Source organism: Hibiscus syriacus, unplaced genomic scaffold, assembly GCF_006381635.1.
Source record: "Hibiscus syriacus cultivar Baekdansim isolate YM2019G1 unplaced genomic scaffold, ASM638163v2 tig00111022_pilon, whole genome shotgun sequence".
NCBI classification, from domain to species: domain Eukaryota; kingdom Viridiplantae; phylum Streptophyta; class Magnoliopsida; order Malvales; family Malvaceae; genus Hibiscus; species Hibiscus syriacus.
In genome coordinates this window covers 3,784,501-3,806,839 of record NW_024062956.1, presented here as the reverse complement: position 1 = coordinate 3,806,839, position 22,339 = coordinate 3,784,501, and the positions used below count along the sequence as shown (strand labels likewise).

Here is a 22,339-nt window from a genome sequence, read left to right as displayed (position 1 = left end):
AATTTATTTTAATAGAAATATATTATTAATATTTATTTATTTTTTTAAATATTAAGAAAATAGTTGTCTTAAAGTACCTAGAAGCCCTTTTCTGATATTTCTAAATAAATAAATATCTTATTTATTAATAGATTTTTTAAATATAGTAATAAATTTGAAATAACAGGATTATAAATTAAATATATCTTTGAATTCTTAAATTTCCAATAATAGAGACAATTTATAATTAATGAGTACCAATTTTGGGCGTTATAGGGGTGCTAATCCTTCCCTAAACGTAACCGACCACAAATCCTTTTTATTAAAATTTTTTGGTTATACGCAGATCAGTTTATCTTTTAAATTATGTTTTCTTAAAAACTATTTTAAAAGATTGTTTTTAAGTATTTGACCTACCTAACCCAAAAATGTCAATGGTGACTCCCAAAATATTTTTTAAAATCAAAATCATTTATTTATTCACATTATTTTCCCGCCAAGTAAATTTTTCGTGCCCGGGCAAAAACCGGTTACGATAGAAACAAATTTTTATGTCATTTCAGTTTAGTAAATATTTTTAAGTTGATGTGATATCTTTGACTCGTATATCGAGACATATATGAGTTAAGGGTGTTACATCGAGTCTCTCGACTCTGTGTGATATATGTATATCACATATGAAAAAATGTGAAGAGATATATATGTATTGTATATGGTTATAAAAAAATCATTTAAATTAGAATCAAATAATATCATAATATTATAAATATTTATAATTAAACTTAAATAGAAACTCGAAAACTCGACTCAGACTTGAAAAAAAAATTAAGTTATAAAATAGGACTCGTCAACTCAAATAACTTGAATTTTTTTAACTTGACTTGAGTCGATCGAACGCTTATCCCTAGATTGGTGTAATCTATATATTCTATTTGGGTTTCTCTTTGAAGAGTAACGTCCTCAATCTGTTTTCTGTTTTAGGTTCCTCTTCAGAAGATAACATCCCCCATGCTATTTTCTGTTTAATGTTTTGAGTTCCTCTTTGGAGGATAACGGCCCATCTTATTTCGTATTTTTTATTTGAGTTATTCTCGGAGAATAACGTCTTCGTCATGTTTATCTGCTTCAAAAAAATAAAATTGTATAGTTTCAAATCAAATTCCGATTTATTTGCCCCACGAAATCATTAAAAAAAATGATTTCCGTTTGGATATCGGTGGATTTATCCAATGCAATAATGCTACTAGCTGCAACAGGCCAAGTACTAAATAGAAAACATGACATGTATCGACGATGACAAGAAAGATTATATTAAACTATTAACGTTAAGAATCAAAGTGTCAAATGCTGTTTATTGTTTGTCTTACATAAACTCGCGATGTACTGCAATTTCCAGGAATTTCGGATTTTATGTCTGTTTTTCTTGCATGCTTTTGTTGTTCTAAGTTTTGTGTATTGATTAGTTATATTTCTTTTGTAAACAGAGTTTGGATTATGCAATATGCCATTAGTAAGATTCTAGATTAAATGACAATTACAATGCAAGATAATATTGAGTTCCTCGATGAAAATTATGAATTTTGAAATAATTAATCAAACATTAATTACTATACCTTAGGAAAATTCTAGAGTGTATATCGCACACTGAAATATATCACTAATGCGACACACCAATGCAAATTAATAATTAAACTGTCCTTATTAAAGAAATATTAAAAAGTATACTGACTCATCCACAATTAATCCTTTATTAAAATTTAATTTTAATTATAATAAAAACATAATTAAATTATTATTATTTAATTAAAAATAATTAATTTTATTTTTTGATTTAGAATTAAAATTGATAACTTATATAATTTTAGATTTTATCTTAGATTCAACCATCTGCAATAGACTGCCGACGATTATCGTTTATGGTCGGAAAATCATTTTCTTCAACAATCACTGTTACAAACATGGTTCACTTCAGTTGTTTGACTGAATCTAGTTTTTCAATGATGAACGTTGGTAGTTGGCAATAGATTGTTGATTGTTGTTGGGTTAATTTGCGATGAACTCTAAAATTATATAAGTTAACAATTTTAATTATAACTTAAATTAATTATTATTCTTAATAAAAAATAAAATTTAATTATATTTTTATTAGAATTAAAATTAAATTAAAGATTATTTTTTGATAAATATTTTTTTTAATACGGACAGTTTAATTAGTAATGTGCATCGGTGTATTGTATTAGTGATGTGTTTCTATGTTCGACTTTTTGCTCTTGACTCATTCCTGAACGTTATTGATAAAAATGTTTCCTAATCAAATTAACATCATGTTTGTTTATCTTATCTTGTCCGACAAATCAAATCTTCAAATTTATCTGAAATTGTAAATAGAATATCTGCATGATTGGAAAATAGAAACTCACGTATTAATTTTTTCGGTCTAATTGTAAATTTCGTCATGATATTTTATAAAATTGAATTTTTTTTATTTGATCCTCATATTTTTACGAAGATTAAAAAATTAATATAATTGTTGAACCAATTGAGTGATCTCGACGGTTAAAGAGAGTGTTGTTTTATCTTAAAATCCTAGGTTTATGCAATTGTGTTTGTAGGGTCTAGGGTGTGTGTTATAATGATTAAGAAATATTATGAACAAATATTATTTTATAATCAATCTAGACTATTCAAAAATAATAATATAATTGTTGGAAAATATAAACTTGAATTACTTATTATTTTCAGAAAAGGTTTAATATTTTATATATTTGAATATAAAATATTAAACCTTCTTATTTAAATATAAAATTATAGTTTGCAATTGTCAAAGTTAAGATTAATATTTAAATGTAAAATTTACAACTAGATGGATTTAGAATTATTGTATCAATTCATTATTGTACGTTTTATTTAATCGAAAAGACTAATTATGTTGAGTAATAAATAAATCATATATTTATTAGAAGATACGATATATCATGTGACGAATCTTGGATAGCACTAAATCCGGGGGAAGACGAAAGCCAGCTTTTAAAGCTTTTGTCATCATCTTCAGCCTTCCAATGATATATAATGGATTCGAATAAACAGTTGAATTCATAGTTAAAGAGCCGGAAATGGATTCAACAGCAAACCTTTTAATCTTTCTCGCAACTTGTTTTAGTTTATTTTTGTTCATAACTGTGTTGAAATTCCTTGAAAAATACTGGTGGACGCCGCTCAAAATCCAGAAAGCACTGAGTTTACAAGGAATCGAAGGACCTCCCTACGAATTCTTCCATGGAAACAACAAGGCCTCTACCCTTTTCCGATACGAAGCTCTGAGCAAACCCATGGCTTTAACACATGATATTGTTCCCAGAGTTATTCCTCAGATTCACGCCTGGATCAACACTTACGGTGATCACCATTAACATGCTTTTTCATGTTATAATATATAATTTTTCATTTGAATGTTCATTTACTTTTTGATTTAGGGAAGAATTATCTCACATGGGAGGGAAACCAAGCTCAACTGGTGATTTCCGACACCGGAATAATCAAAGAAATACTGATAAACAACGACGGAACTTTTCCAAAAAGGAAGGATGATTCAGCTTTCGTGTACAAGATTACCGGCGACGGGCTCGTGTCATCCGAAGGTGCGAAATGGGCAAGGCAAAGGAAGTTAGCGAATCATGCTTTCCACGGTGAAAGTTTAAAAGTAAAACTTCGAATCGTCGTCAATCACAATAAACACAACACAATTGTTTTGGAAACTGATACTTGAATTCTTTTGTGGCAGAACATGAATCCGGCGGTGATCGCTAGCGTGGAGGCGATGCTGGAGAAGTGGAAAGGCCAAGAAGGGAAAGAAATAGAAGTGTTTGAGGAGTTCAGGTTGTTGACTGCGGAAGTTATATCGAGAACAGCTTTTGGAAGTAATTACTTGGAAGGGAAGAAGATCTTCGAAAAGTTAACGAAATTATCAGTACTCGTTAGCAGAAATTACTTCAATGCTAGGATTCCTGTCATCAGGTAATCGAATTTCGATTTTCTTATCGACTATATCCGCAATCGATCGATAATTTTGTTTTCTTCTGCAGCAAGATACGGAAAAGTACGGACCAAGTAGAATCGGAGCAACTTGCTAAAGGAATACATGACCGTGTGATGGAAATGGTTAGGAGAAGGGAAGAGAAAGTAGTGAGCGGAGAATCCGATAATTTCGGTGATGATTTTCTGGGATTACTTGTAAATGCTCACCATGATTCTGACGAGAAAAACCGACTTACGGTGGACGATATGGTGGATGAGTGCAAAACATTCTACTTTGCTGGTCAAGAAACAACTAATTCCTTGCTGGCATGGACGGTCCTGGTTTTAGCAATCCACACTGATTGGCAAGAAAAAGCTAGACAAGAGGTGGTTGAGGTCTTTGGTGACCAAAACCCCGATCACCAAGGCATCTCCAAACTGAAAACTGTAAGCAAATTAATTCGCAGTCTCTTACAATTCCAATAATATGTTCGGGTATGAAATTGATTTTGTTGGCAGATGAACATGATCCTGAATGAAACCCTGAGATTGTATCCTCCCGTAGCTGCGGTGATTCGAAAAGTTGGGAAAGGAGTTGGATTGGGGAAGCTGGTTTTGCCTGCTAATATGGAGGTACTCATCCCAATCTTGACACTTCACCATGACCCTGAACTATGGGGAGACGATGTACATCTTTTCAAACCCGAGAGATTCTCCGAAGGTATCGCCAACGCGACCAAATACAACTCCGCTGTATTCATTCCCTTTTCCATGGGACCTCGATCTTGTGTCGGTATGAGCTTCGCAACTACGGAAACAAAGATTGCTCTCTCAATGATCCTCCGACGCTACACCATTAGTCTCTCTCCGGCCTATGTTCATGCCCCATTCCCTGTAATCACGCTTCAACCACAACATGGGATTCAAGTTATGCTTCATTCTTTATAGACTGATGCCTCAACTTCTTAAAGCAATAGCTGCTCCTATGTTAGCACTCTAGTTTTCGCCACTTTTAGTGTTGCGGATGTAATAAATATTATCGAGGTCAAAATTTCAAAATAATGATCACTTTTTATTTAATTTTGATTTTTTAAATAGTTTATGTAAAAAAGTTTGTAGTTGAATTTTAATATTGAAGGTAATTTCTACGAAACTCATCTTCTTGTAGCCATCGTCAGGCCCGCATTTTCTTGAGTTTTATTGACTTTATGATTTTAAAACTACATTACTTATAGCTTGTCTTAGTCTTTAGAGAAATGAAATATGAGTAAAATATAGGAGTAACAAAGATCATTGAAGTATAATAAAGTTATTATTTTTAATTATTAATTTTCTCTCATTGGTAACTCATCATCCTTTTTCTTTTTGTCTTTGTCGATCGACAGCAACACCAATTTTAGTATTGATTGTCGACCGTCAGTATTCTATTACATCTTTTTTTATTTTTTATTTATTTTAAATAAGTATGATAGTATGATGCGTTTTCATATGCCTTTATGACAAGTTTTCTTATATGTTTTGACACGTTTTTCGGTCGTTTGACCGTTATTTTCACTTATCTTTTTCGAAGGGATGATTTGACATCACCACAACTGATCAATATGACATTTATATGTTATATTATTGATATTCCCTGTTTTGGACCCTAGAATTGGATTTAGATACCCGTTATGCGTTCGTAGATAGCTTTTCGTATCGCTCGAGTCTAATTTATAGTTTGTCGTGGTCTTTCAGTTGCTTGATCCCCTTTAGTAGTTTATTTTCCAATGCTATCAGATCTTTTTGTATCTATCTATGATCGAATTTTCTTGGTTATGTTTTAATATTTCCTTGTATGGTTCTTATGTGATCTAAAATTACTAGTTTTATTTCAATTATTATAGGAATTTGTACTAATTATGTGCTTAATTTACAATTATGATTGTAAATCTTTATTGTAATATATGATATTTCCTATTTTGAATAAAATTAGTGATTTTCATTAAAAAAAATAATATTATTTTAATTATTGATTTTTAAAAAAAAATTAAAAAATTAATTTAACAAATTATTAAAATATATCATTAAATTTTATCAAAATATTGTAATGTATTAATAAATTTATTAAATTTTTATAATTTATTATAATATTGTAATGATCGTTTCATAACAAGTTAATAATTTTAATAATTATTTTACAATTTTTTAAAAAACTAATAATTAAAATGATCATTTAAGAGTATAATTTAAGGGTAAACTATATTAAGTTTTTTTTTCTCACTAAAGTTTTAAAAGTAACAAATTGGTAACAAATTGATCACTAACGTCGTCGATTTGTAACAAATTGATCATTAACGTCATCGATTAAAACAAATTAGTCACTCGACATTAACAACAGTTAGCATGAGTGATGGAAAGTTGAGATAGACCATTAACCGCTTACCTAACTCGTTGACCGATAACTCTTCAACTTTAAATAAAAATCCAATCCAATCCCATTTTATTTTTATTTTATTCATTTTTCTCTCACTCAAGCTTACTAATATGAGCAATCGGTTCTTCATTGACTTTTGCTGATTCATTTTTTGCATGGTAACTTGGCAGGCTTAGGAGATTATTGGAGCATTGAAATGGGCATTAAAAGCATACATTTTTGTGTGGTTTATTATTGGAAATGTTTTGACTATTTTTGGAGGTTACTCTTTTTAAGGGGCTTCAAAATTGTACATGTATCAATTTTTGTTTGTATAAGTATCATATTATTTGGCTTTTCTGTCAATGGGTCAAATAAGCAGTTCATGGTCCATTTCAGTTTTCTGTCATCCACGTTAACGACTCTTAACGTTGAGTAACCAATATGTTATAGGGTATAGTAATGGTCACTGAACTTTTCTAAAGTTTTCATGTAGGTCCCCAACTTTTAAAACTTACAATACAGTCCTCCAACATTTATTCTGTTTGCAATATGGCCCCCCAACAGTTACGTCGGGGACCATATTGCAAACGGACTAAATGTTGGGGGACGATATTCCAAACAGACTAAATGTTGGAGAATGTATTGCAAGTTTTTAAAGTTGGGGATCTAAATGAAAGCTTTAGAAAAGTTTAGTGACCATTACTATACTTTACCCTATTTTTAATTAGATTCTGTATAAGACTAGGGATGGCAAACGGGCGGGTCGGGTGCGGATACCCCCTCCCCCATCCCCATACCCACCTAATATTTTTCTATCCACCACCCGCCCACCACCCATGATGAGTACAAATTTTCAAATCCACACCCGCCCACGCGGGTATATTCTCAAATCCATCCCCACACCCACTAGCGACGTACCCGTCTAGACCCGCCTGACAACAAACTTAAGTTATACATAAGCAACAAACATAAAAAAACATGTCTATTAAGAAACATAATAAAATAATCCAAGGATTATCTAAGTTAAGTGTTAATATAGATCTTAAAATACATAAAACACCATAATAAAGGACATAATTAAAGTCTAGAAACATAAATGACAAACACATAATGTTTTTGTTCTTTGGCACAATATTCTAAAATTTCAGGCAATATTTGTGACATATAATACTCCAGTATTACAATCATCATTCTCTATTTCCTCCAACTGAGAGCGCTCCAATTTAAATTAACTACTATCTACATATATAATAGAAAGTAAAACTAATATAAGTTAGTAACTAAACTTTAATAAGATAATTAAGCACAATTTGATAACTAATATAAACTAAATAATAATATTACCTTTAATATTGGCCCAAAGCCAATTTTGAGCATACATTAATGCTTCAATCGTCTCTAGAAGTAGTCAACTACGATAAGGACCAATTACTCTTTCACCTATACTGAATGCAGATTTTGATGGGACAGTGGAGACAAGAATGCCCAAAATATCCTTTGCTATTTGTTGGAGAGTTGGATAAATTACATGTTATATCTTATACAATATTAGAATTTATAAATTAGTCTCTAAAATTACACCTAAATTCATAATGGTCCAAAATTTAATAGATATTTAGTTGGGCGGGCGGATGCGGGGCGGGTAATGTCTCAAACCCATTACCCGCCCACCACCCGCGACGGGTACCACTTTCTAAATCCACACCCACCCACTACCCGCTAAAATTATTTTCTTAATTAATAGTAGATTTTGTTTTATTTTAAAGTAAAAGTATTTTGTGACTAAATAAAAATATTACTTTGTTTTAAAGTATATACAGCGTTAATGTAAAAGATATTAAATTTTTCTATTTTTAGACTATTTTTAAGGTTTTTCTAAAAGAATGATATTTTTTATATTAATGTTAAATATAATTAAAAAAATAACGTATTTACTTAGACACAAAACAATTTTGATTTAGAATAAAGTAAATCTATCTCTAACTAAGAAAATAAATCTTAAAATAATAAATAGATCCTAAATTAATCAAAACAAATAACATAATTTAATTATAAATAACCAATAAAATAATTGAAAATTTGTAATATATCAAAATTCTCTTGAACTCATATCCATTTTTCTGCATGCGTCGCCTTTGTTAAAACAAATATATCTTGAGTTCTCGACTGATCGAGTGAGGTGATTCAAGATACATTAGAAAGGTAATTGAAAGATGGTACATAACTAAAAAGACGTCTCAAACTAAAATTGCCTAAATTTTCATTAAAAATTTTGTCTCAAGTCAGCTAACGTTCCGGCCTTCAAAAACAACTTCAATTTTTTGTCCAAAATAAATTGGTTCACATATCCTATGCTTGTATCACCACATCTATAAAAGCTTTGTACATGCCACAAAACAACACTAGTTAGGGATCAAATTTTTAGTATTTTCATTGAAACTATCATGACAAATCTTTAGGGTTTAGGATTTATCAAAATAAAATTTTAGATATAATTTACGAGTCAAACGAGATATTATCTAATAATTTAATATGTCACATCATTGATTTTGACGACAGGAACAGATGTAAAATTTTATGTTGGGGTAAACTTATAAAATTCTAGAAGCGCGAAAATAATTTTTTAATAAAAAATAAATAGAAAAAATCTAAAATATATGTTAATTTTTAAATTTTCAAGGGGTTATTGATCTCACCCACCCTCTTAGTCCATCCCTGGAAAACGATAGATAACGACGCAATTACTATTTTGTAATCAAATAAAAAAATCCAATGATCTTTTTATAAATTTTAAAAATTTAATAGCTAAAAAATATTTAAATATAATTTAATGATTATTTATGTACTTTATCTATAATTATTTAATATATTAAATAAAATCTTTATTAAGACAACTAGATAAGACAATTTTTTTTTTTAGCTTTGTCTTAATAAAAATTTGACGTGATTAATATAAAATAAATTAACTAAAATTAACAAGTATCGTTTTCGGAAATGACCATCCAACTCAGTTGGTAGAGCACAAGGTTCTTAACATTGAGGTCGTGGGATCGAGTCCCATGGAGGGCATTTCATAATTTGGAGGTCTCATACGGAAGCTGCTCTCAATCTAGTGTTGGGGGCAACCTACTATCTTACCTCTCCTACCTCATTACATATGTGAACAAGGGACAACCATTATTTAACAAGTATCGTTTTCATCTACTCCCATAAATTAGAGAAAATATAATAATTATTATTGCCAAAGAAACCTTATTCTGTAAAAAAAATTATATTCTTTTATCATTAATATTATATTAGAATTTAACTTAAATATTAATTATTAGGGTAAAGTATAGTAATGGTCACTGAACTTTTCTAAAGCTTTCATTTAGGTCCCCTAACGTTTAAAGCTTGTAATACATTCCCCCAATATTTAGTCCCTTTTTAAAAGTTAGGGGACCTAAATGAAAGCTTTAGAAAAGTTTAGTGATCATTACTATACTTTACCATATGTTATAAATTGATAACTTTAGTGGCTAAGTTGTTACAAATCGATAATGTTAGTGACTAATTTGTTAGTTTTGAAACTTTAGTGGAAAATATGAAAAATTACTCAAATATTAGTGACAATTTATGTAGTTTATCCGTAATTTAATTATATGTATTGTAATTTATATATAAATTTATTCAGTGCTAAAATATGAAAAATTACTCAAATATTATTAACGTGCATATGCTAAAATAAAACATAATAAACAAATTTTATTCAGTGCTCAGTGTATTTATCATATTTTAGTTACGGAAAACACAAAATACTTTAAATAAATAGAAATATATGAAATATCAGCTCTTTTTGGAGGAAAAAAAATTGGACCAAACCCATTTAGCCTTAGCCCTTTTTCTACAGATCCCCATAATCTAAATTACGAAATAATAATAATTTAAAGGGTTGTTTTTGTAAATTATGAAATCTTACTTTCATTTTCAGTCCATCTCAAGACACCGCTTTGCTTTTCTCGTTTCCCATTTCCTCTTTTTTCAATAATCTCACACAGAGGGAAATCAATTCGTTGTTGGATCTCACTAAGGTAATTTGTTCCTTTCACTGGATCGCATCTCAATTTCGTCTTCCACGATTTAATTTTTTTGTTTTCCTTATTTTTTGTTATAATTATTATATATGAGTTGAGCAGCAATATAAAGTAGATGAAAGGAAATGAAGGCCGAAAACTAAGAAAAGGAAAAACGTTTTTGAATCTTGAAGGTTAACCCGAACTATGAGTCAAACTCAGTGCATTTAGAAATTTAAGTTTCTTTATTTTTTCCTTTGTTTTTTTATCATATTTTATGAGTTATGAACTTGTGTATTAGATCTATGTTAGTTTTTTCGGTTGATTAAGATGTGATTTGGTGGTTTTATCTGAGCATTTTGTTGATTGGAATATGGTAAAATGAAGGCTTTTTTTTTTCTCGTTTTGTTAGATCTCTTAACCTGTGATAGATACTGCTGATGTTACCTGTTTTTTTAAGTGGAAGGGAATTTAGACAGATTAATTTAAATATATATATTTCTTTCACTTAAAAGAAATTTTGGTTCTGTTTGGTTGGTAGTGATTCTGCATCATCTTATTTTAGACTTCTTATTGTTTGTTTAGTGCTCTATTCTTTTGATGATAATGGTTTCCGTCATTGCTAGGGTTTTTTATGTGGGAACTTATCATTGCTTTTTTCAGGGTACCAGAAATTTGCAATAGATTTAGGATTTAAAACAGAATGAGATGTTGGTGTTGTTTGTGGTTTTCATGGTGGGAAGAAGTGATAGTATTATGTACTGGTGGAAGAGTTGATTGAAGGAAGGAAACTGTAAGGGTCGATGGTAGGTTCTGGTTTAAAATTGCCCCTCCTGGGAACTTGGTGTTTAAGTATTATTCTGATGTCATGCTGCTGTTGCACCGTCATTATAATTTATTTATTGTAGGTCTTAGAAACTTAAGCATGTTTCATTAGATCACTATTCATACTTGGGGTTTAATTCCCAAACAAAAAATAATTTTTGCCTCAGATATTCAATACTAGTATGCATGTTATATATGTGGAGCCAGAACTTTGAGGTTCTGTGCATCTGTTGTGGAGAAGCTGGTCTTACCTAAGTCTGTGGGGTGGGAGTATATGATCAAGTATTTTCCCCTCTTGTTTCTTTTGCTTCATGCATTGAGATGTCTCTTTAGTCTTTCTCTTTGCTTTGCAATATCAATTTACAGGCTTACGTTTACCTATTTTTTTCATGTTTTACTTTATGTTGCTATTATGCTAGCTTATTTAGTCTTCTGTGTATTTGTTGTAGCTACTACGGCTGCTTTAAGATGTTTTTATATTCTTTTAGCTGCTGAGCAGTAGTTGATTCCTTAGTTAATGAAATTGCTAGTGAACTTGTTTATAATGTTTGTCTTTGTAACTTTTGAAGGTTATGCTCTGGTGGGATCCCTGCGCCTTTCTTTCTAACAGTTGGTAAATATATAAAGGCCTTAGGTTCCAGAAGGATATTACACAGAAATGGGGCGTCTCAAGCTGCAGCCTGGGATCAAGGCAATTGAGGAAGAACCTGAGGACTATGATATTACATGTTCTAACAAAGCTACTTTAGCATGTATGATTAATTCGGAAGTAGGTGCTGTATTAGCTGTCATGAGGAGAAATGTAAGATGGGGTGGTCGATACATGTCAAGTGACGATCAGCTAGAACACTCTTTAATTCAGTCATTGAAGGCATTACGAAAGCAAATTTTCTTGTGGCAGAATCAGTGGCATACCATCAACCCTGTTGCGTATCTTCAGCCTTTTTTAGATGTGATTCAATCTGATGAAACTGGTGCATCAATCACTGGTGTTGCTCTATCTTCGGTTCACAAAATTTTAACCCTTGATGTAATTGATCAAAATACTGTAAATGTTGAAGAAGCTATGCGTTTGGTAGTTGATTTTGTGACTAGCTGCCGATTTGAGGTGACTGACCCTGCCTCGGAAGAAGTGGTACTGATGAAGATACTTCAGGTTCTTCTTGCTTGCATGAAAAGTAAAGCCTCTATTATGTTGAGCAATCAGCATGTTTGCACAATCGTGAACACTTGCTTTCGAATAGTTCACCAAGCAGAGAAGAAAGGTGAATTGTTGCAGCGTATAGCTCGCCACACAATGCATGAACTTGTTAGGTGTATATTTTCACACCTTTCAAATGTTGAGAACACAAAGCATGCCTTGATTAACAGAAGTAGCACTGCTAAACTTGAGGTTGGTGCTTGCTCTAGTGTTCCTCTGCTTTTTTGTTTTTGTTCAATTTTGGTTTCAAGTTTCAACCTCTTCTTATCTTGTTTCCTTTGCCTGCTTGATGTAGGAGAAAAGAAAACATTCTAGAAGTCAATTGATATTTCTTCAGTTATGTTTTGTTATTTTGGTCATGGTTTTCATCGCTACTTTTATTTTATCTAGAGTTTTCTGCTTTGCAGCTTGGTGGGATAAATAGTGATTATGCATTTGGGGCTAAACAAGTTGAAAATGGAAACGGCTCTGAGTATGATGGTCAAGCATCTTCTGGAAGTTTTGGATCCAATTCTGCAGGTCTGGTAGGAACTGTGAGGGAAGAAAGTATGGTAGTAGCTGGTGACGGAAAGGAGACAATTCCATATGATTTGCACCTCATGACAGAACCATATGGCGTCCCTTGCATGGTGGAGATATTTCATTTTTTGTGCTCTTTACTTAATGTTGTTGAGCACGTGGGAATGGACCCCCACTCAAATACCCTAGCATTTGATGAGGATGTGCCGCTTTTTGCCTTGGGATTAATCAACTCTGCTATAGAGTTGGGTGGACCATCCTTCCGTCGTCACCCAAGGCTATTGAGCTTGATTCAGGATGAATTATTTCGTAATCTGATGCAATTTGGGTTGTCAATGAGTCCACTCATTCTTTCAATGGTATGTAGTATTGTTCTAAATCTTTACCATCATCTCCGTACAGAACTCAAACTACAGCTTGAAGCTTTTTTTTCCTGTGTGATTCTGAGGCTTGCACAAGGCAAATATGGAGCTTCGTACCAGCAGCAGGAGGTGGCTATGGAAGCCCTCGTTGATTTCTGTAGGCAGAAAACATTTATGGTGGAAATGTATGCTAATTTAGATTGTGATATAACTTGCCGCAATGTGTTCGAAGACCTTGCTAATTTGTTGTCAAAGAGTGCATTCCCTGTGAACTGCCCTCTGTCTGCAATGCACATTCTTGCATTGGATGGTTTAATTGCTGTTATACAGGGAATGGCTGAGAGGATTGGGAATGGTTCGATTAGTTCAGAGCAGGCCCCAGTTATTCTCGAGGAATATTTGCCATTCTGGATGGTGAAGTGTGATAACTACGATGATCCAGTTCATTGGGTTCCATTTGTCAGGCGGAGAAAATACATCAAAAGAAGGTTGATGATTGGAGCTGATCACTTCAACCGTGACCCAAAAAAAGGGTTAGAGTTCCTCCAAGGAACACATCTTTTGCCTGACAAACTTGACCCCCAGAGTGTGGCTTGCTTTTTCAGGTACACTGCTGGATTAGATAAGAATCTTGTTGGGGATTTCCTGGGAAATCATGATGAATTCTGTGTTCAGGTTCTTCATGAATTTGCTGGGACATTTGATTTCCAAGATATGAATCTAGATACTGCACTAAGACTGTTCCTGGAAACTTTTCGATTGCCTGGAGAATCACAAAAGATAGAAAGGGTGCTGGAGGCATTCTCTGAGAGATATTATGAGCAATCCCCACAGATTCTAGCTAATAAGGATGCTGCTTTGTTATTATCATATTCACTTATAATGCTTAACACTGACCAGCACAATGTCCAAGTAAAGAAAAAGATGACAGAGGAGGATTTCATCCGGAATAATCGGCATATAAACGGAGGTAACGATCTACCTCGAGAATTTCTGTCGGAATTATACCACTCAATATGCAAGAATGAGATCCGCACAACTCCAGAGCAAGGCTTCGGTTATCCTGAAATGACCCCGAGTCGGTGGATAGATCTGATGCACAAGTCTAAGAAAACTGCACCATTCATTGTAGCTGATTCTAGAGCATACCTTGACCATGATATGTTCGCAATAATGTCAGGTCCAACAATTGCTGCTATCTCTGTTGTATTTGATCATGCTGAACATGAAGATGTTTACCAGACCTGTATTGATGGATTCTTAGCTGTTGCCAAGATTTCAGCATGCCATCATCTTGAAGATGTACTGGATGACCTAGTTGTGTCTCTCTGCAAATTTACCACACTTTTGAATCCATCATCTATTGAGGAACCAGTGTTAGCTTTTGGTGACGACGCCAAAGCAAGGATGGCAACTGGAACTGTTTTTACTATTGCAAATAGATATGGTGACTATATTCGCACAGGTTGGAGGAATATACTGGATTGCATCTTACGACTGCACAAGCTGGGGCTTCTTCCAGCTCGTGTAGCCAGTGATGCCGCTGATGAGTCAGAGCTCTCTGCAGACCCCGGTCATGGAAAGCCAATTACAAATTCTTTGTCTTCAGCTCACTTACAGTCCATAGGAACCCCCAGGAGATCCTCTGGATTGATGGGCCGGTTCAGTCAGCTTTTATCTCTTGATACAGAGGAGCCAAGATCACAGCCCACTGAGCAACAACTTGCTGCTCATCAACGCACCCTTCAGACAATTCAAAAGTGCCACATTGATAGCATATTTACAGAGAGCAAAATTTTGCAAGCTGAATCTTTGTTGCAGTTAGCACGAGCCCTAATTTGGGCTGCAGGGCGGCCCCAGAAAGGAAACAGCTCACCTGAGGATGAAGATACTGCCGTTTTCTGCCTGGAGTTGCTTATTGCTATTACCTTGAACAACCGTGATAGGATTGTACTTCTATGGCAGGGTGTCTATGAGTACATAGCTAATATTGTTCAATCAACCGTTATGCCTTGTGCCCTGGTTGAAAAGGCTGTTTTTGGGCTTCTTAGAATTTGCCAAAGGCTTCTTCCTTACAAAGAGAACCTGGCTGATGAACTCTTGAGGTCCCTGCAACTTGTCTTGAAGCTTGATGCTCGAGTGGCTGATGCGTACCGTGAGCAGATCACACAGGAAGTAAGTCGCCTAGTGAAGGCAAATGCTACCCATATCAGATCTCAAATGGGGTGGCGCACGATAACATCTTTACTTTCCATCACAGCCCGACATCCAGAAGCATCTGAAGCAGGTTTTGATGCACTATTATTTATTATCTCTGATGGGGCTCACTTGCTCCCAGCCAATTATATTCTCTGCATAGATGCTGCGAGGCAGTTTGCCGAGTCACGTGTTGGACAGGCAGAGCGATCTATACGTGCACTGGATCTTATGTCCGGTTCTGTTGATTGTTTGGAAAGGTGGACCCGTGAGGCAAAGGAAGCAATGGGAGAGGAGGATGCTGGCAAGATGTTTCAGGATGTCGGTGATTTATGGTTGAGGCTTGTGCAGGGACTCAGAAAAGTTTGTTTGGACCAGAGAGAAGATGTCAGAAACCATGCTCTTCTATCATTGCAGAAATGCTTGACTGGAGTGGATGGCATCCACGTTTCTCATGGTTTATGGTTGCAGTGTTTCGATCTTGTAATCTTCACAATGCTTGATGACTTGCTTGAAATTGCTCAGGGACACCAAAAAGACTACCGCAATATGGAAGGCACGCTTATTCTTGCTACAAAGCTCCTTTCCAAAGTGTTCTTACAGTTACTCCCTGAGCTCTCTCAGTTAACTACATTCTGCAAACTGTGGCTTGGTGTGCTTAGCCGAATGGAAAAGTATATGAAAGTAAAAGTTCGAGGTAAGAAAAGTGAGAAGCATCAGGAGCTAGTGCTTGAGCTTCTCAAGAACATCTTGCTCGTAATGAAGACAAAGGGAGTACTCATGCAGAGGAGTGCACTAGGAGGAGATAGTTTGTGGGAACTGACATGGTTGCATGTGAATAACATTGCGCCATCTTTGCAGTCCGAGGTTTTCCCTGATCAGGATCCAGAGATCAAGCATGGTGAAACTGGTATTGTGTCCGGTGAAACAGTTTCTGTTCCTTCAAATGAAACAACCACCACTGAAGGAGCTGGTGCAGGAAGTTAACATTGTGTACAGTTGGATGGATGAGAAGGGCTTGTCATAGCAAGCCGTAGTGTCACACGCATGATATGTTTCTATTTGTCGAGGAGATCCACATTGATGCATTAGGACGTGTTAGGTTATGATGCTGGTAAGATTCCGCAAATCCAAGTCTTGTTTGGACGTATTGGATGCAAAATTGTAAAAGGGATAGGGGAAAATTAGAGTGAGCCTTCCTTAGAAATGTGGATAAGTTGTTGAGTTATAATTACCTGTTGTTTTATATTTGGTTAGTGTTCCATCTCATTGCTGCCTCCATGGAACCTTGCCAAAATGTTGTTTTAAAATTGGTATTCCTTAGAAACTTTAATTAGTTCGCAGTCTGCATATGGTGTTTCTGGCTTTTTGCAACGAGAAGGATTCATTGGGAAAATATTAGGACTTCGGTCCCTGGGATATGTTACCGTTAATATTGCCTTTGCTCATTGATGTATAGAAGCATATGGTTAGAAGATTTTACTTGGAATGGCGATGAATCATTAATTTTCTCACACTATTTGTGCTGTCACCGAATTCCCAGAGAATGCTTTGTTCACAGATCGAAATTTGGCTCTGCAACTATGGTGAAGATTGGACATAGTTGTTATTTATTGGATCCAATACTATCTTAAGTGATCTGCTTAGTTATCGTTATGCAATTTGTTATTTTTAATGGGCTTATTGGTTTAAAATGAAAAAAAAAGATAAATTATCTTAATAATCGATTCTAGTTTTATCATCGAACAAAAAGTTCTGTTGATTAGATCATTGAACTTTTAATTTGATTTCATTACTAACTATTATTTGTATGATAATTATTAATGTGATAGTTAAGTAAATTTGTATAATAACATATTTGATCTTTATGATTTATATTAATTTAATCTTAATTAAAACAATTTAATCAATTTAATTATTCAAGAAAATAAGGATGAGAACAGGAGACTCAAACTTAGACCTACATAGTGTAGGTGTATTTGACCAATAAATCAGATTTAAAGTGTATTTGGCGCAAGATTTTTATATTTTAAAATTAAATTTAGTATATTAATCTTAACATAACATAAATATATAATTAAATGTTATATCGAATGAGTAATGAATATAGTATGAATACATAAGAATAGTTCAATTTACGACACCGAGAGGGAAAGGAGTAAAATGCAGCTTTTGTACTCACACCAACGGGCAACAGCGACAAAGAAAGTAGTTCAGATGCACAGTTGTATAGCTCTTGGAAAAATTATCTTATTAAAGCCCCATCAAGTTTTTAACATTTTCTTTGTTGATCCTATCATAGCCTCAAACTTTTTGAAGATGAGTGAGGCTACCAACGACAGTACTGTGTCTTTCCCGAAAATGCAATTCTGCTTCTTCGATTCTCGATTCAGGTACTTCCGCAATCATTTCAGAGAAAAAAAAAGTACCTTTTAAGGAGAAGTTCAATTTGATTCAGGTACCATGTTGTCACGGCTGGGAGAGAGGAGGAGAAGCACTAAGCGAAGGGCATTGGGGATTCAGAAAATGAATTAGGGATTGAGCTAGGGATTGCACGTAGTGAGGAATTTTGATGAAAAGGAAGGGAAACAAGGGCCTTAGGATAAGCCCAAGCCAAAATAGGACGAAACCGTGATTAAATAACCATGTACTGTCGACTATAATTTTCATGTGTGAAAAGAATGAATTTTTTCTTCTCTTGAATCTATATTCTCTCGTCTACTCTCTCTTCTTTTCTTCTCTTCTTCGTCTATTTTCTTCTCTATTTCTTGAGGGACATAACACGTTTGGTTTGTTTTTTGTTTGGTAGATTCTGGAAAATGGACTTGGAGGCAGGGATGAAGGCAACACTTGTTGCTAAATTAAGGGAATATAAGTCTGATTTGAATAAGTGAAGGAGGGAATTCAAGAGAATGTCTTCACCCAATTCTATTCAGGCTGATCATGATGAATTGTTGGAACCTGGGATGGCTGATTCTCACTCGGTAGTTTCTGGTTTCTATATATCATCTCCTTTTCTTATATATATATATATATATATTCACGTGCTGTATCTTTTTATCAATTTGGAGAAGTGCGTTTGAATTGATCAGGTTCTATAGGATATTTGAGGAATGAAGGTGTTTATGTAGCTATATGCATTTGGAGTGTCCACCATTTTATATGTACTTGGTTTTCTTAATCTGAAATTGCTTTTCTAGTATCCTCTTGCATCACAATTCTTTGGTAATTTTAAGTTGGGGAAGGGAGGGTTAGAGCGTAAGCTGATCCTTGGTGCAACTGGAAGGCACTGTGGCTGCTGATGTTTAGTAAGTTGTCAGACATATTCTAAGTTACTTAAACTCGGATGTGAGTATATGTAATGTATGACACAACGCATATGTTAATTTCATTTTATGTTTTTCATACTCATGACCAAATGTGTCCGACAAATGAATAGGATGGCTCATGTCCAAACCGGTACATGAAGAGAGGAACAAAATAGGATTTGTTGAATAGGATGATTCATGCCTTTACATTTTAAATCGTCTTACTTTATTAGTATCATTTGCTACTTGTTGTTTATTTGCAGCTGGGTCCGTCTGTATGAAATGAGAAATCTTGTGTTTAACAGTTGAGCTATATTGAGTGGTGACTGATGGTACAGGTTTCTGCCGAGCAAGGAGAAAGATTGTCGATGTCAGTGAAAAGACTGAATCAATCAAGTGATAGAATTAAGGAGTGTCGAAGAACTATTCTGGAGACACAAGAGCTTGGGTCTCCATTCTTGAAGTTCTGCATCAACAGCGATAGACATGCCCATAACAAGGTGTTGTTTCTGATAAAAATGCATGTATATCGATGATTGAGCTTTACTTCTATTGGACATTGCTCTTTATCAGCGAATATTTACTTATCTCTAGTCGGCATCTGTTCCATTGCAGACGTATAGTTAGCCACCTTCTCGGACATGTATACCATATTTATTCATATCACTTAATGAATTTTGTTTCATTTTTTCTTCTTTCACAGCTTTATGATGTGGATGATGCTATAGACAAGAGTAAGAAAGTTTTAACTTCCATGTCTCGGAGGATTATCAAGAACAAGTGGATCATTGTCGTAATTATAGCTCTTGTCCTTGCAATCATCTTAATCCTCTACTACAAAATTTCACATCACTAATGAATCTCTTGAATTCTTGGCTGGCTGTTTCTGCAATTTTTATGTAAACTTGTAATAAGAATGGTGATGGCTGCATCAGTCATTTGATACTTCCATGTTCATGTGTGCTGAACTGATATATATGATTTTGTACATTTTCTCTTACAATTGATATTTGGTTTTACATTTATGTAAAATCTCCTTGAGTGAAACTCTCTGTGGGTCACGTATTATCTGATTCAAGATCTAGGAATCTTATGGTGAAAACATTACACAGTTAGATACCATGTCACCATTGAAAATGAGCTATGAATATCAGTGGATCAAAATTTTTCAGAGTTTGAAATTTTGGGTATGAGTGGGCCAAATGCATTTTGATAATGTTTATAAGAAATACTTTCAGGAAAAATAAATAATAAGAATTAATATAGAGATAATCCTATCTACAAATTTGATTCACCCCCTTTGATGGTTCATCATATACAATGTAAAAAAGGTTCATGTTTTACGACACATGACATTATTACAAGAAGTGAATGGCAGTGCCAAGATTCTTGGATCCAAGCCTTAGATTATGATCGGTCTGTCCCAACACCTTGGGTTGGCACACCTCTGTAGAGAAAAAAATCTGGCAGATTCATTCGTCATATACAGAGAAAGAGGTTCACAAAACAGAAGCCAACTTCTCATTCTCCTCTTGTAACCGAGTTTACACAGTTCTTCACTGCAATCTTTACTCCTTTGAATCCCGCGAATTTCCCTGAAGATCCTCTTGCAAAAAAGCCCAAGCTTAACTGAAACAAACCTAAAAAACCACGGATTCCCTGTCATCGGTCTCTCCATCTATAGTTCTACCTCCGGCCAACCCTTTGCCGACGCAACGGCAGCATTGTCCTCAAGTTGCTGTGTTTCCGTTCACCACGATTCCATCATTTGCAGCAAACTTTTGATAGAAGCAGTTATGATGGTAAAAGCTCTGAAGATTTTGATTGTTTCTAGTGGTCTCACTGTCTTTGAAATGATCCATTTCTACACCCCATGTAATTGTAGTTTAGATTTGAAACTGAAACCTCAAAGGATTTCTATTCGGTGGTTTTTGTGTGAAAAGAAAAAAAAACTTGTTGACAAATTAGACATCTTTGGAAATATGTGAAATACATATGGCCTGAGTTTATCCTTCAAATATTAGTATGCTATCTGCTATATTTCATAGTTTATACTTCTTCCATAGAATTAACTAATCATGCTACTGCTAGCAGCATCTATTCTAAATTACTTGGAGTCTTGGACTTGGGTGTATAGTCAAGTTTCTCTTAGTTTTCCCACGTATTTACCTATGTCATACATTAGTTCATCACAAAAAATGCAAAACTGAAGCAACATAACGTCGACCCTTCATCTTGAGATATGTAGAGTATGGGTTTCTGTATGTACTTGGTGTGCAATATTTTAGCTTATTAATGCATATGCTTTTGTGTGGGATAATGATTATAAATTATTTGACAGCCTGTGTTGTTTTCTTAATGGCTTATTGGTACACCAAATCTTTTTATTTTCTTTCCCAAAGCTTCAGTACTTTTCTGCTTTTAATCTTTGTTCAGTATTGGAGGTAAATCCATGGAGAGACGGAGACCCTTCGAAACCTGTATACGTTCTAACTCACAAGGAAAACCAGTTGTGCACAATGAAGACTCGAAGAAACTGCAGGTCTAATTTATTTTCGAAACCCCAGTACAATCTTTTCTTGAATTATTCTATTGTTCTCTAAAGGTGCAAAGCGGAGTTCTGGACGTGGAAACAAAACCGAACAGCCTACTAAGTTTGAAATGCTGGTGGAGGATGTTAGGGAAGGAGTACTTATAAGTATCAATGATTCAGTGTTTCGGATATTTTTCAATGTGTAGTGTCGATTGTCAATGAATGAAGAGTTTGCAAGGCCTTTTTTTTTTCTTCCTTTTCAATATGCTCTCTGCTTGACCATTCTTTTCTGCCTCCTGTTTCTCCATGCTTAAAACTTAGTACTGTTGCTGTATGCCATATGGTATGACTTCATTTCCCGGGCCCGGCAACTTGTTGGAGTTTCCGACCAAAGCTGGGACTTCAATCCTTGAATTTCTTTCTGTTTGTTTACCATAGTTTTTCATCTTATAGGTATTCGAAGATGAGAATGAAGCTGCAAAATATTGTGACTTGATGCAGGGAGGATGTGAAGGTGTTGCAGAGATCGAAGCCTCATCGGTTAGTTAGTTAGATATCGAACTGCGGTGTATGATTAAAGCGTTTTCTTATGGAATGTGTGTATTATATTGTGTAGGTATTTGATCTTTGCCGGACAGTGAGGGTTCTTGTGGTTCTGTTCCGCAGGGGGAGAACACCTCCGCTACCTCAAAGCCTCGAGCTCAACCTCAAAGCGCGTAAAAGCTTCCAGGAACACCAAGACGGCTTGAAATAACTAAATGTCAAAGATGTGATATTTATATACTTATTCTATTTTATTTAAATGAATATTTATCTTATTTGTACGTGAGATTCACTATAGAAATAAAAAATTTACTTATTTTTATCTTATATATATATTACAAGGTTAAATTGTTTACTCACATGTCAAGTTTCAATACAACGTCTACTTATTTTATCTCCAATAAATAAAGTT

At 34.2% G+C, this 22,339-nt stretch overlaps 3 protein-coding genes and 1 long non-coding RNA gene across 6 annotated transcripts; 3 read left to right on the top strand and 1 right to left on the bottom strand.

The window, feature by feature from the left end:
• Positions 1 to 3,048: 3,048 nt before the first annotated feature.
• On the top strand, positions 3,049 to 5,073 carry LOC120150406 (cytochrome P450 CYP749A22-like). The gene is made up of 5 exons (XM_039163086.1): positions 3,049 to 3,375; positions 3,453 to 3,679; positions 3,761 to 3,993; positions 4,062 to 4,440; positions 4,513 to 5,073. The coding sequence occupies exons 1-5, from the start codon at positions 3,093 to 3,095 to the stop codon at positions 4,939 to 4,941; spliced, it is 1,551 nt and encodes a 516-aa protein (XP_039019017.1). The 5' UTR covers positions 3,049 to 3,092; the 3' UTR covers positions 4,942 to 5,073.
• Positions 5,074 to 5,220: 147 nt separating this feature from the next.
• LOC120150286 lies at positions 5,221 to 20,763 on the bottom strand. Its single transcript, XR_005518511.1, has 3 exons — positions 20,695 to 20,763; positions 19,276 to 19,279; positions 5,221 to 5,233 (listed from the first exon to the last, which is right to left on the bottom strand). It is a non-coding gene; the product is annotated as an uncharacterized LOC120150286 (long non-coding RNA).
• On the top strand, positions 10,324 to 16,929 carry LOC120150284 (ARF guanine-nucleotide exchange factor GNOM-like). Of its 2 annotated transcripts, XR_005518510.1 has the most exons (5): positions 10,324 to 10,458; positions 11,835 to 12,658; positions 12,874 to 16,597; positions 16,646 to 16,655; positions 16,727 to 16,929. XR_005518510.1 is itself a non-coding variant. In XM_039162978.1 (3 exons), the coding sequence occupies exons 2-3, from the start codon at positions 11,924 to 11,926 to the stop codon at positions 16,528 to 16,530; spliced, it is 4,392 nt and encodes a 1,463-aa protein (XP_039018909.1). In that variant the 5' UTR covers positions 10,324 to 10,458; positions 11,835 to 11,923; the 3' UTR covers positions 16,531 to 16,730. The 2 variants fall into 2 exon arrangements, 1 of the variants encoding a protein (XP_039018909.1); XM_039162978.1 differs by having other exon boundaries at positions 12,874 to 16,730.
• Positions 17,792 to 19,726, top strand: LOC120150285 (vesicle transport v-SNARE 12-like). 2 transcript variants are annotated; one of them, XM_039162979.1, is made up of 4 exons: positions 17,792 to 18,190; positions 18,353 to 18,527; positions 19,190 to 19,351; positions 19,555 to 19,726. In XM_039162979.1, the coding sequence occupies exons 2-4, from the start codon at positions 18,456 to 18,458 to the stop codon at positions 19,705 to 19,707; spliced, it is 387 nt and encodes a 128-aa protein (XP_039018910.1). In that variant the 5' UTR covers positions 17,792 to 18,190; positions 18,353 to 18,455; the 3' UTR covers positions 19,708 to 19,726. The 2 variants fall into 2 exon arrangements, with proteins under 2 accessions (XP_039018910.1, XP_039018911.1); XM_039162980.1 differs by having other exon boundaries at positions 17,792 to 18,527.
• Positions 20,764 to 22,339: the final 1,576 nt, after the last annotated feature.

Excerpts from the sequence above, each read along its gene's own strand:
- LOC120150284 (XM_039162978.1), top strand. The coding sequence starts at position 11,924 with ATGGGGCGTCTCAAGCTGCAGCCTGGGATCAAGGCAATTGAGGAAGAA. Across the intron at positions 12,659-12,873 it reads GTAGCACTGCTAAACTTGAG|CTTGGTGGGATAAATAGTGA; the intron begins GTTGGTGCTTGC and ends TCTGCTTTGCAG.
- LOC120150406 (XM_039163086.1), top strand. The coding sequence starts at position 3,093 with ATGGATTCAACAGCAAACCTTTTAATCTTTCTCGCAACTTGTTTTAGT. Across the intron at positions 3,376-3,452 it reads CGCCTGGATCAACACTTACG|GGAAGAATTATCTCACATGG; the intron begins GTGATCACCATT and ends TTTTTGATTTAG. Across the intron at positions 3,994-4,061 it reads GCTAGGATTCCTGTCATCAG|CAAGATACGGAAAAGTACGG; the intron begins GTAATCGAATTT and ends TTTCTTCTGCAG.
- LOC120150285 (XM_039162979.1), top strand. The coding sequence starts at position 18,456 with ATGTCTTCACCCAATTCTATTCAGGCTGATCATGATGAATTGTTGGAA. Across the intron at positions 18,528-19,189 it reads GGATGGCTGATTCTCACTCG|GTTTCTGCCGAGCAAGGAGA; the intron begins GTAGTTTCTGGT and ends CTGATGGTACAG. Across the intron at positions 19,352-19,554 it reads ATAGACATGCCCATAACAAG|CTTTATGATGTGGATGATGC; the intron begins GTGTTGTTTCTG and ends CTTCTTTCACAG.